Source organism: Athene noctua, chromosome 2 (genome assembly GCF_965140245.1).
Source record: "Athene noctua chromosome 2, bAthNoc1.hap1.1, whole genome shotgun sequence".
NCBI classification, from domain to species: Eukaryota; Metazoa; Chordata; class Aves; order Strigiformes; family Strigidae; genus Athene; species Athene noctua.
In genome coordinates this window covers 106,515,178-106,529,068 of record NC_134038.1, presented here as the reverse complement: position 1 = coordinate 106,529,068, position 13,891 = coordinate 106,515,178, and the positions used below count along the sequence as shown (strand labels likewise).

General features: G+C 44.6%; 1 protein-coding gene across 5 annotated transcripts in view; it reads left to right on the top strand.

Moving 5' to 3' along the window:
- ICE1 (interactor of little elongation complex ELL subunit 1) overlaps positions 1-1,163 on the top strand; it is a 39,099-nt gene extending 37,936 nt beyond the window's left edge. For all 5 annotated transcript variants that reach the window (XM_074899813.1, XM_074899812.1, XM_074899814.1 and 2 more), the window contains one exon: positions 253-1,163. In XM_074899813.1, coding sequence (XP_074755914.1) covers positions 253-434 — 182 coding nt within the window. In that variant the 3' untranslated portion in view covers positions 435-1,163. The remainder of the gene's footprint in view (positions 1-252) is intronic.
- The last annotated feature ends 12,728 nt before the right edge of the window (positions 1,164-13,891 follow it).

Genomic DNA, 13,891 nt, shown 5'->3' with positions numbered 1-13,891 from the left:
TACTCAAATCTTTTATGCCCTTTGAATATTGAAAACTTGATGAATTCAGAAAACTGGAAGTATAAAATGAGATGCTATGGAATTTGTGTGCAAGTTGTCATCTTGCTACTTTCTGGGTTTTTAAGCATCCCAATCATTGATGTGTTTTTTAATTCCCATTCTTGGACTGATAGTTTCTTTATATTCTTTATGCCCAAAACCATTATTGCATATCAGAGTTTTTATAAACTGATATGTGTTAACTTTTTGCAGGTGTTCCCTGGGGTGTGCAGCTGGCAGCCATATATTCACTGTGTGACTTGGGTTCAAGCAATCCAGAAGGTATTGTTGAGGCCATCCATGCTTGGAGAGCAACAGTTCTTAACAGCATCCCGTTTGCTGTCACAAGTGGCATAGCTGAAATCACTTCTCTGTGTAAAATGGAGCTAAACTAAAATCTAGGGAAGTGGATTGATCTAAATGAAAAAGTGCCTTATTTAACTAAGCAGCAGTTAATTCCAGTTAAAAAAAAATATAAAGTGGTGTGTCCTCTTTTATTATTCTTTTTAAACAATGTCTGGCCACACAAAGCAAGCTCAAGTGTTTTATTTGGCTTTTCTGTTCGAGGGAAGAGTTTTAAAAAAACTAGTAAAAAGACTTGCTTTTCCTAATAACTGATCAGTGATCTGAAAACCAGTGCGCCTTTAACTCCTGAGATACTTCTGGTTTGATGTCAGTTAAAATCGGTGATAGTTTCCATTATTTTATTTCCATCAATTTGGAGCATGGACTATTTGACACAACAGAAGATTAAGCCTGGCTGAAAACCTGGCTGTTACTTTGTACTGTATTTATAAAGTAACTGTTCAGATAGCAGAACTTTGCCCAGATTCTGCTTAGTTTCGCTTGAGTAGTCTTATAAGCTTAATTTAAAATACTTGTTTTAAGACAGGTAGGAATTGACTTCTTGTGTAACAATCATGTATAGAGTAACAGAGATATTAAATCTCTGAACTTGTATATATGGTATATTCTGATAATGTGTCTCACATTTTATATTGTTCCACTTGGGGAATTTTCTGTATGTAAATAGAAAGTTGGTTCAAAAAAAGTTCACATTTCTAATGATAGCTTCACTACACTCTGTGTTTTTGTATCTTTCATAATAAAAGAAGCAAACACCATTACATTCTTGTTGGTCTTTTTAAATAACACAGAATGAACTGTTGTTTCTAGCTTGTATAAATACTACTTTGGGGAGCAGGAGGAAATTACCTATGAGGTCATTTCACTGAATGAACTGCCCATAACACTGCAATTTTGGCCACTGCAAAGAGGGTATATGGCATTTCTCAGAATTTTTGGGTATGCCTTGGGGGCTGTGAAGGTAGTTTTAAAAATCCACTGAAAACTTCTGTTTTCAGCCCCTGATTATAACCACACGAAGGGGTGAGCTTTGCTAATGCATATTCTCATGGTAGCAGGACCTAGACTCAGCCAGAGCTCTGATGTGGTGTCAGTCTTTTTTTCATTTTCTTTAGATCATAAAAAGGTCAAAAGGCTTTTAGTCTGCTGAAGCCAGTTGTGAACTTGGATAATGAAATCTTTAACTCAGAGTGAATTGGGCAACATACAGTTTACACCTAATTCTTTCTCCTACGTGTTGTGTCCTTGCAGGCACATGTCTGCTTTCAAGCTTGTCTTCAGTCAGTTCAGTATCTTTCAGTTGCAGCAAGCACTTTACAACTTATTCTGGTTCTTGTAAACTGTTTTGGCACCTGAGAAACAAGTTGTGTTTCTTGGTCCTCTCAACAGTTTCTGAGTTGCTGCATGAGCTGCAGCCTCACAGCTCTTATTGATAGATCTCGTGTTTCCTGGAGGTTCTGCTCTGCAGCATGCTGAGTTGCTCATTAAAGTAAGAGAAGTCATCCCCTCTTGCAGTTCTGCTTGATTAGGCGCTGCTGTCTTCAACAGACAGGATGCGCACTGCTTTTAGGATTGCCTGTTGTATCAATGCCTGTAGCATCATTCTTTAAATCCAGTTTAGACACAAGCTTTAGGTTATTCTACCTTGCCAGTTTGTTTTTAAATCTATTTCAGATTAATGTCTTAAAACCTACTGGCTGTTTTTAGTGTGAATGGAATTTTATAGGAATCTCCGTTTTATTTTATTCCTCCTATTCTAGACTCTCTGATAAAGACACTTCTAAATACTCACTGGAAATGTAAAATTCTGGGTTGGAGTAGCTGGTACTGACAGTTCAAAATTTATAGCAAAATCATGTATTTTATAAAATATAAGTTGTATATTTTGTACACTCACACAGTTTATGCCAAATATTGTATAAATACTTTGTTTCTGATCAAATTGCTTTACACTCTATGGCTTATCTACAGAAGCAAGTTCTTAGTTCACACATCCATTCTTCAGTTCTGTCACCAGAGTTAAGTCCGTCTTTGTGGCATCTGTAGCTGGCATGTTCTTTCTTTGTGCTCTGTGTGTGACATAAGGGGTAACATATGCTGAACCTTCAGTTCTTCTCCTCACTGAATTGTAATATTTTGTGTCTGACTCCTTTTGATTATATTTTGATTTCAAAAGCAGCTTTCTGTACCGCTTGTGATAGTCATGTTCCATCATATGACTTTCATTCCAGACATATTCGTATTGTCACAGCTTAGAACAATGTGCCTGAGAAATTCCACTGCTCTTCTGTATCACAGACGAAGCACAGTAACTTCCAAGTTGTGGGGCTTCAAGCCAGAAGGTTTAAGTCCTCAGATCCAGGAGGCTAGGTCATTTTATCTGTGCCAGATCATTCTGCCTTGTCCCTGACATCTTTGAAAGTTACTAGCTTAAGGAAGACCAAATGAGAAGTGCCTTACAAGCCATCTAGCCTTCTTACCTGCTTTTTCAGTATTCCAGCACACTGTATCTCTGGAGGCCTTGGCAGTTGCTACAGACTAATGCCTAGCTATTCAGGCGATCCTTCAGCACCAAGAAAATCATTGCTGATAATTGTTCCTTCCAGCCACACCTAAGGCAAAACCTTATGAAATACCAGTGATGTGACTTTGGTTGCATTAGTGCTGGTTTTTCTTTGGTGCTGCCTTGACCCTTAGCCATTTCCCAGCTTTGTGCTAGTACTGGAGTCTAGCATTCAACTCTGTCTTCATTTCTGCTGCGAGTGCTGCTGGCACAGTCAGCTCTGGTGCAAAAAGCTGGTTATCAATATACATTGTGATTTTTGTTCCTCTTCAGAGCCTGACTACCAATGCAGGCTCATAACCCTCTGAAAGGGTCCTTCCTCTGAAGTGAAACCACGCAGAGCAAAGTGTCCATTGATTTCAGTTGCAGATACAGCTGCTAGCATTCTGGACATCAAATTGACCCAAGTGAGTTTTAACAGTGTTGTGGTTTGAACTCAGCCAGTAGCAAATCACCACATGATCAGTCGTTTACCACCACCACCCCTATCCCCCACCCCCCCCCACCCTCCCCCGGTGAAATAGGGGAGGGACAAAAGAAGAAATTTGTAGGTTAAATAAAAGTTACTAGCAAAACCAACAGTAATAATAGTAGTCCTCAACAGGTAAAATGAAGTAGTGTCTCACCAACCTGTACAGAGCCCATCCCCAGCAGCGATTAGACCCAAACTCCACCCAATTCAAAACCGAAAACAAAAGGTGAGCCCTCACATGTCATGGAATGCTCCAATGATCGATCTGGACCCAGCCCTTCAGCTGTGCTCCCTCTCAGCCTAACAAAAGTTAACTCTATCCTGGCCAAAACCAGGACAGCCAACTAGGTAAGTGAAAAATGTCTAGTGGTATTGGTAATACCTGTACACAACAGGCATTGCTAGAGATGTCTATCACAAAGGCTTCCAGTAAGATCTGTAGAAATTTGCCTCGGTCTGAAGCTATATGATGTCTGGGACACGAATCATTTTGGTCATTGTGGGAACTATGGGGATTTTATGTATAGCCTTTACTTACCTTTCTTGCATTAAAATGAGCATAGAGTATTTGGAGTGGAAGAAGGACTAAAGTAAACAAAGGTTGACAATAAAAGTATCAGTAATAAATTTGGTAAAGAAAATGAATGGGAAATAGATCAAAGAAAAAGAAAATAAAGGAACAACATGAGAAAAGGATCCCAAATGTTTGAATGCAAAAACATTCCAACCTTACTGTGATGGTTTGACTCTGGCTAAATGCCAGGTATCCACCAAGTCGCTCTATCACTTCCCCCCCCCCTTCCCTTTGTTTTCTCAACAGGGTAAAGAGGGGAAAGAAGATAAACTAACCCTTGTGGGTGAAACAAAAGCAGTTTTAATATAAGCAAAGCAAAGCAAAAGTCCGCGCGCGGAAGCAAAAGCAAACAGATTTATTCTCTACTTCCCATGAAGAGGCGATGTCGGGCCTTCTCTGGAAGCAGGGCTCCAATACGCGTAGTAGTTGCCTCGGAGGACCAAGGGTGACCCCCACCCCCTTCCTCCTTTCTCCCAGCTTTATACTGAGCAGACGTCATATGGTATGGAATATCCCTTTGGTCGGTTTGGGTCAGCTGTCCTGGCTGTGTCCCCTCCCAAGATCTTGCCCACCCCGTCCCACTGGGGGAAATATCAGAAAGAACCTTGGTGCTGTGTAAGCACTGCTCAGCAGCAGCCACAACACCAGGGTGCTATCAACACCCTGCAGCTCCCAGCATAAACCACAGCACCGTGAGGGCTGCTATAGGGGAAAACCGATTCCAGTTCAGCCAGACCCAATACAGTCTCCACCCCTTATTCCATACCATTTACGTTATGCCCAGGTCCCACATAATATTCATTTATCTATTCCATAAGCTTTCTTCACTTCTTCAGATGTTCAGTGTCTTGGCTTCCATCTGTCAAGATAGATGCTCAGGACAGAAGTATGCTTGACCGTTGGACTCCAGCACCGGCTAGGTTTGGGTCGTCATTGCACGTGTCTGGTTCACTCTTCATCGTTCCTACTTCCTCCATCACTTCCTGCAACATACAACTCATCCCACAGATTACTTTCCCCCCAAGGTTAAATGTTCTTGAGGCACACACTGAGTAGTCCCATCCTCCCGCATTACCCACCAAGTACATCCAGGTCCCTGAGCAAAGACAATCCCACGAGTGGGCTTGCCTTTTCCCAAGGGAGGAGCAATCCACACTGCCTTCCCCAGCCACCTCCCTGTGTGTACTACAGGGACCTTATCTCCTCCCACAGTATGAAGGGGGTTTGTTTGGGCAGGCCCAGGACGGTTAACAGATCCTCTGGTATTAATTAGCCAAGTGGCTTCTGCTAAATTTATATCCCAATGCTTCCATCCCCCATTGTCCAATGCTTTCAACATAGTCTTCAACAGTCCGTTATATCTTTCAATCTTTCCAGACGCTTGTGGGTAATAAGGGATGTGATACACCCACTCAATGCCGTGTTTCTTTGCCCAGGAGTTTATAAGATTATTTCGAAAATGGGTCCCGTTGTCTGACTCGATTCTTTCAGGAGTACCATGTCACCATAAAATTTGCCTTTCAAGACCCAAGATGGTATTTCGGGCAGTGGCATGATTTACAGGGTACGTTTCTAGCCAACCCGTAGTTGCTTCTACCATGGTGAGTATGTAGCGCTTGCCTTGGCGTGTTCGTGGCAGTGGTCCAATATAGTCAATCTGCCAGGCCTCACCATATTGAAAACTCAGCCATCGCCCTCTGTTCCAGGGAGACTTTACTCGTGTGGCTCGCTTGATTGCAGCACATGTTTCACATTCGTGAGTGACCTGTGAGATGGCCTCCATGGTCAGGTCCACCCCTCGATCACGAGCCCATCTGTACGTTGCATCTCTGCCAAGATGCCCTGATGTTTCATGGGCCCATCGAGCTACAAACAGCTCACCCTTACGCTCCCAGTCCAGGTCCAGCCGAGCTACTTCAATTTTGGCAGCTTTGTCTGCTTGCTCATTGTTTTGGTGTTCTTCAGTGGCACGCCTTTTGGGCACATGAGCATCTACATGACGCACCTTTAGAGCCACGTTTTCCACTCGGGCAGCGATGTCCTGCCACAATGCAGCAGCCCAGATGGGTTTACCTCTGCGCTGCCAATTGGTCTTCTTCCACTCCTGTAGCCACCCCCACAGGGCGTTAGCCACCATCCAGGAGTCCGTGTAGAGATATAATACTGGCCACTTTTCCCGTTCAGCAATCTTTAGGGCAAGTTGGATCGCTTTTACTTCTGCGAACTGACTTGACTCTCCTTCTCCTTCAGTGGCCTCAACGACTTGTCTTGTGGGACTCCACACAGCAGCTTTCCACTTCCGATGGCTTCCTACCACACGACAGGATCCATCAGTAAAGAGAGCATAACGCCTCTCATCTTCTGGTAACTCGTTATATGGCGGTGCCTCTTGGGCACGAGCCACCTCCTCAGGCCGCACTCCAAAATCTCTACCTTCTGGCCAGTCCATGATCTCTTCCAGGATCCCTGGATGGTTGGGTTTCCCCAGTCGAGCCCGTTGCGTGATTAACGCGACCCATTTACTCCAGGTAGCACTGGTTGCATGGTGTGTGGCAGGGATGTTTCCTTTGAACATCCAATGTAATACAGGCAGCCGTGGTGCCAAGAGGAGCTGTGCTTCTGTACCAACAACTTCTGAAGCAGCTCGAATCCCCTCATATGCTGCCAGTATCTCCTTTTCAGTCGGAGTGTAGTGGGCTTCTGATCCTCGATATCCCCGGCTCCAAAATCCTAATGGTCGACCTCGAGTTTCACCTGGTATCTTCTGCCAGAGGCTCCATGTGAGTCCATGCTCCCCAGTTGATGTGTAAAGTATATTTTGCACAGCTGGTCCTGTCCGAACAGGCCCAAGAGCTACCGCTCGAGCTATCTCTTGTTTGATGTGCTCAAAGGCTTGTTGCTGCTCAGGACCCCACTGAAAATTGTTCTTCTTTCGGGTCACTTGATAGAGAGGGCTCACAAGCTGACTGTAACCTGGAATATGCATCCTCCAGAATCCCACAAATCCTAGGAAAGCTTGTGTTTCCTTCTTGTTGGTCGGTGGAGACATAGTTGCTATCTTGTTGACAACATCCAATGGCACATGACGGCGTCCATCTTGCCATTTTATTCCCAAGAACTGAATTTCTCGTGCTGGTCCCTTGACCTTGCTTTTCTTTATGGCAAACCCAGCTCTCAGAAGAATCTCAATTACTCTTTGTCCTTTCTTGAACACTTCTTCTGCCTCATTGCCCCACACAATGATGTCATCAATGTATTGTAGATGTTCAGGGGCATCACCCTTTTCCAGTGCAGTTTGAATTAGTCCATGACAAATAGTGGGGCTGTGCTTCCACCCCTGGGGCAGTCGATTCCAGGTATACTGGACACCCCTCCACGTGAAAGCAAACTGTGGCCTGCACTCTTCTGCCAAAGGAATTGAAAAGAATGCATTGGCAATGTCAATTGTGGCGTACCACTTGGCTGCCTTTGACTCCAGTTCATACTGGAGCTCTAACATATCTGGTACAGCAGCACTCAGTGGTGGCGTCACTTCATTCAGGCCACGATAGTCTACTGTTAACCTCCACCCTCCGTCAGACTTCCGCACTGGCCATATTGGGCTATTAAAAGGCGAATGTGTCTTACTGATGACACCTTGGTTCTCCAGTTGACGAATCAATTCTTGGATGGGAGCCAGAGAGTCTCGGTTTGTACGATACTGCCGTCGGTGCACGGTCCTCATAGCAATTGGCACCGATTCACTCAAAATTTGCGTTCTCTTACACCAAGAGCATACCGAGCTCCACACAACCCACAACAGGCGAACAGCATTAATAAAGAGTATCAATGAACTAACATAAGGATGACTAAGTACCTCGGGAGCCTGCAAAATAAAACCACTCATGATGTTCCCGATTCCTTGCAGCATGTTCCCGAGCTTAACAAAATAAAGATAAGCAGCGCAATAAACAAGCCCGTGACCAGCACAAGAGCTTGTTGCTTAATAACTACTATAGCTACAGCACATTTAATATAAAACTGCCGTTGTTTTGCCCCACGTTGGGCGCCAGAATAGACTGTGATGGTTTGACTCTGGCTAAATGCCAGGTATCCACCAAGTCGCTCTATCACTTCCCCCCCCCCTTCCCTTTGTTTTCTCAACAGGGTAAAGAGGGGAAAGAAGATAAACTAACCCTTGTGGGTGAAACAAAAGCAGTTTTAATATAAGCAAAGCAAAGCAAAAGTCCGCGCGCGGAAGCAAAAGCAAACAGATTTATTCTCTACTTCCCATGAAGAGGCGATGTCGGGCCTTCTCTGGAAGCAGGGCTCCAATACGCGTAGTAGTTGCCTCGGAGGACCAAGGGTGACCCCCACCCCCTTCCTCCTTTCTCCCAGCTTTATACTGAGCAGACGTCATATGGTATGGAATATCCCTTTGGTCGGTTTGGGTCAGCTGTCCTGGCTGTGTCCCCTCCCAAGATCTTGCCCACCCCGTCCCACTGGGGGAAATATCAGAAAGAACCTTGGTGCTGTGTAAGCACTGCTCAGCAGCAGCCACAACACCAGGGTGCTATCAACACCCTGCAGCTCCCAGCATAAACCACAGCACCGTGAGGGCTGCTATAGGGGAAAACCGATTCCAGTTCAGCCAGACCCAATACACTTACATACTTCACAGCAAACAGAAAATCCTGTTGCCTTTACAATTTTTATAAAACACTGACATTTGAAGTATATGAAATTCACAGGGGAAATATCAGAGCTTTGCAAAACGAAAAATCTGCAGCTATATTAATTTGGAAACAAAAAATGGAAAACCCACAAAGCCATTTACATGAAAAATCTTCTATTCTGCTAGTATCACTATAAGAATAATTTTTTCATGTGCCAGAATGAGTCTGACTTTAATTCTGTTGCTACTCTCTACTGTCCATCAAACTCCATTTGAATAATCAAAATCATAATCATTAATACCTGAAGGTGTTTGCTTCTGTTAAATAGTAATCACTCGTATAAAAATAATTTGTACCTTCCATACAGTGTCAAATTTACAGTATGTAAGGAGCTGTAAAATGTTGATGTCCATAAAGTGAAGAAAGTACAGCGATTTTTACCATATGAAAAACTTTATCTGTATAATTATCATTAATCAGAACTTGTATAGTAAATTCCTCATCCAGATATGTGTTCCAAATACTAAAGTTCTATTTTGTGTAAAATACTTAATCCGTTAAAACAGGGGTTTTCAGGTTTCTATCATCATTTGCACATTTTTGCTTTCTTGTGTTTGTGGGAATTAAGAATTGGTAGTTAGCAAAATGTAAACTGACCTTGAGGTTAGAAGAATGATTGTGGATAACTGAGGCAACATTATGGAACACCGTGTTTCGAGCGTGAGAAAGAGCAGGTTGGAACATCACCTACAGAGCCCAGAGTGAGCATTTGAGCAGTAAACAGACAAAACCTGAAGGTTAGTAAGATGTAGAAATAAAACTGAACCTATGTAAACAAGTGGTAATAAATTGGGAGCTTGCATACGCTGTGGCAGCATTTGCTCTTGGCAATGCTCCCCCTTCAACAAACTTGACTGAGTTTGTCATGATTCAGCACGTTGCCCCAGTCCCGGCTGGTCCAAGACTGGCATGTGTTCTCACATGAACATTGATCATACAGCCTGTCCCAAACTATGTGTGTCTGAGAATGTTCAAGTTTACACTTCCTCCATGCCTTCTCATATTCCTAAACTAAGGCATGAGAAACCACAACCGCTAAGGAATTAATGTCAGTGATCTAGGACCCTCTGAGACAAAAAAAGACCTTTGGCTGGATCTCAAGAACAAAAGGAGAATCTATGACCTTTGGAAGAGGGAGCAGGTCTCTCATGAAGACTATAAAGATGTAGCGAAGTTATGCAGGGAGAACATTAGGAGAGCCAAGGCACAGGTAGAGCTCAACTTGGCTACAGCTGTTAAGGATAAAAAATATGTTTCTATAAATATGTTAACAGCAAACTGAGGATTAGGGAAAATCCCCCTCCTTTACTGGATGCAGAGGGAAACATGGTAACTAAGGATGAGGAACAGGCTGAGGTGCTCAACGCCTACTTTGCCTCAGCCTTTAGCAGTGGAACTGGCTGTTCCCTGGACACCCAGCCTCAGGAGCTGGGAGATGGGGAGGGGAAGCAGACTGAGGTCAGCACAGTTGAAGAGGAGGTGGTTAGAGACCTGCTGCACCACTTGGATGCACACAAGTCTGTGGGACCCGATGGGTTACACACAAGGGTGCTGAAAGAGTTGGCAGATGTGCTCGCCAAGCTGCTGTCCATGATTTACCTGAAGTCATGGCTAACTGGGGAGGTCCCGTTGGACTGGAGGGTGGCAAATGTGACACCCATCTACAAGAGGCAGGAAGGACTATCCAGGAAACTATAGACCTGTCAGTCTGACTTGGTGCCAGGGAAGGTCATGGAGCAGGTTATCTTGAGTGTCATTAAATGTCATATAATGGGCAACCAGATGATCAGGCCCAGTCAGCATGGGTTTATGAAAGGCAGGTCCTGCCTGACAAACCTGATCTCCTTATATGACAAGATGACCCGACTACTGGACAAGGGAAAGGCTGTGGATATTATCTACCTGGATTTTTGAAAAGCATTTGACACAGTTCCCCATAGAATTCTCACAGAAAAACTCGCTGCCCATGGCCTTGATGAGCAAAGGGTCTGCTGGGACAAGCACTGGATGGATGGACGGTCCCAGAGAGTGGTGGTCAATGGAGCTAAATCCAACTGGCGGCCAGTCACAAGTGGTGTTCCTCAGGCCTTGGTGTTGGAACATTTCTGTTTAACATCTTTATTGATGATCTTGATAAGGACATAGAGTAATAAGGACATAAGGACATCAGTAAGTTTGCAGATGACACCAGGTTAAGCAGGAGTGTCGATCTGATGAGGATAGGGAGGCTCTACAGAGAGACTTGGATAGATTGGATCGGTGGGCCAATGTTAACGGGATGAGCTTCAACAAGGCCAAGTGCCAGGTCCTGCACTTGGGCCACAAGAACCCCGTGCATCGCTACAGGCTTGGGGAGGTGTGGCTGGAGAGCTGTCTGCAAGAGAAGGATCTGGGGGTCCTAACTGACAAACAGCTGAACATGAGCCAGCAGTGTGCCCGGGTGGCCAAGAAAGCCAATGGCATCCTGGCTTGTATGAGAAATAGTGTGACCAGCAGAAGTAGGGAGGGGATAGTCCCCCTGTGCTCTGCACTGGTGAGGCCACACCTGGAGTACTGTGTCCAGTTTTGGGCACCTCAATATGAGAGAGATATCGAGAGATATCGCAAGATATTGAGATATCCAGCAAGACTCGCTGGAGCGAGTGCAAAGGAAGGCAACGAAGCTGGTGAAGGGCCTGGAGAATAAATCCTATGAGGACCAATTGAAGGAGCTGGGACTGTTTAGTTTGAGGAATAGAAGGCTGAGGGGAGACCTCATCAATCTCTACAGCTACCTGAAAGGACATTGTAGAGAGGCCAGTGCTGGTCTCTTCTCACAGGTAATAAGCGATAGAACAAGAGGGAATGGCTTTAAACTGCAACAGGGGAGGTTTAGACTGGACATTAGGAAAAACTTTTTCACAGAAAGAGTGGTCAGACAGTGGAATGGGCTGCCCAGGGAGGTGGTGGAGTCACCATCCCTGGATGTGTTTAAGAGTTGTTTAGATGAGATGGGGAATATGGTGCAGGGGAGAACTTTGTAGAGTAGGGCTGATGGTTGGACTCGATGTTCCCAAGGGTCTTTTTCAACCTGAATGATTCTGTGATTCTATGAAAATGCTAGCCATCAAAATTGATCTCAGGTTTCAATACTCCCTGCCCAAATATAGGAAACAGTAAACATGTGCAATCATTTATTTATTAGGACAATTCTGTACTAGAGGCTTTTGACTTCATAGCTGTATTATTTGAAAAATTCCTGACTGACATGTATTTATTCCAAGGAAAAGAAACATGTCATAAATATTGGGGACCAGTGTGTAGATGAACAGGATGCTGGAATAAGTTATTCTAGGAAAAATTATATTTATTTATTTTACTAACTTCATACTAAAAGTTATTTTCTTAGTGTTTGTAACCTAGCATGCTGTATTGGCAGAAGTATTCTACTGTACGCTCAGTCGTACAGTCATCCCTTGCTGGAATACTGAGTTTGGGCACGTATACCTTTTTTTAAACTATGTTTCTATGAAAAGCAGCATCTTTGAGTTATGCTACCATTTTTGGTTGGCCTGTATACCATCAGGGTATTTTCTGGGATGTTTCTACCTGTCTGGGTATAGTAGCAAATCTTTTCTGGTCTGAATTAGTTCTTGGTTTGTCCTCAAAAAAGAGAATGGTCCCGTTTAAAATTAAACTCTAGTTATTTTATCAAATCCTCCAAACCTGATGTATTCTCTTTCCTAGCTTCTGCTTTCACCTGCCAGTTTTGAACAAAGAAAGGCCAAAGCAGTTACAAGTTTCCCAGTTTGAAACAAATAATGAAATTACATGCTCTACCCTCAGTTTTAACTGATTAAATCGCACATATAATGGAAACCAATCAGAGAACCTGAAGATTTGTTTTCAAGAAGGTGAAATTAGGTGGTTAAATCAGTTTGGAATCACCTTACAGAATCATAGGATCACAGAATCATCTAGGTTGGAAAAGACCTTGAAGATCATCCAGTCCAACCATTAACCTAACACTGACAGTTCCCAACTACACCACATCCCTCAGCACTATGTTGAACCTACTCTTGAACACCTCCAGGGATGGGGACTCCACCACCTCCCTGGGCAGCCCATTCCAACGCCTAACAACCTGTTCTGTAAAGAAATACTTCTTATTATCTAGTCTAAACCTTCCCTGGTGCATCTTGAGGCCATTCCCTCTTGTCCTATCGCTTATTACTTGGTTAAAGAGACTCATCCCCAGCTCTCTGCACCCTCCTTTCAGGTAGCTGTAGAGGGCGATGAGGTCTCCCCTCAGCCTCCTCTTCTCCAGACTAAACACCCCCAGTTCCCTCAGCCGCTCCCCGTACCACCTGTGCTCCAGCTTCGTTGCCCTTCTCTGGACACACTCGAGTCATTCAATGTCCTTTTTGTAGTGAGGGGCCCAAAACTGAACACAGGAATCGAGGTGCGGCCTCACCAGTGCCGAGTACAGGGGTCAGATCCCTTCCCTGTCCCTGCTGGCCACGCTATTGCTGACACAAGCCAGGATGCCATTGGCCTTCTTGGCCCCCTGGGCACACTGCTGGCTCCTGTTCAGCCGGCTGTCAATCAGCACCCCCAGGTCCCTCTCTGACTGGCAGCTCTCCAGCCACTCCTCCCCAAGCCTGTAGCGCTGCTGGGGGTTGTTGTGGCCCAAGGGCACCCCCCGGCATTTGGCCTTATGGAAACTCCTACAGTTATCTTCAGCCCATCGCTCCAGCCTGTCCAGGTCTCTGCAGAGCCTCCCTACCCTCAAGCAGATCAACACTCCTACCCAGCTTGGTGTCATCTGCAAATTTACTCAATCCCCTCATCTAGATCATCAATAAAGATGTTAAACAGGAGTGGCCCCAAAACCCAGCCCTGGGGGACACCACTCGTGACCGACCACCAACTGGATTTAACTCCGTTCACCACAACTCTCTGGGCCTGGCCATCCAGCCAGTTTTTTACCTAGCAAAGCGTGTGCCCATCCAAGCCACGAGCAGCCATTTTTGCCAGGAGAATGCTTTGAGAAACGGTGTCAAAGGCCTTGCTAAAGTCAAGGTAAACAACATCCACAGCCTTTCCCTCATCCAATAAGCAGGTCGTCCTGTTGTAGAAGGAGATTAGATTTGTCAAGCAGGATCTGCCTTTCATAAACCCAC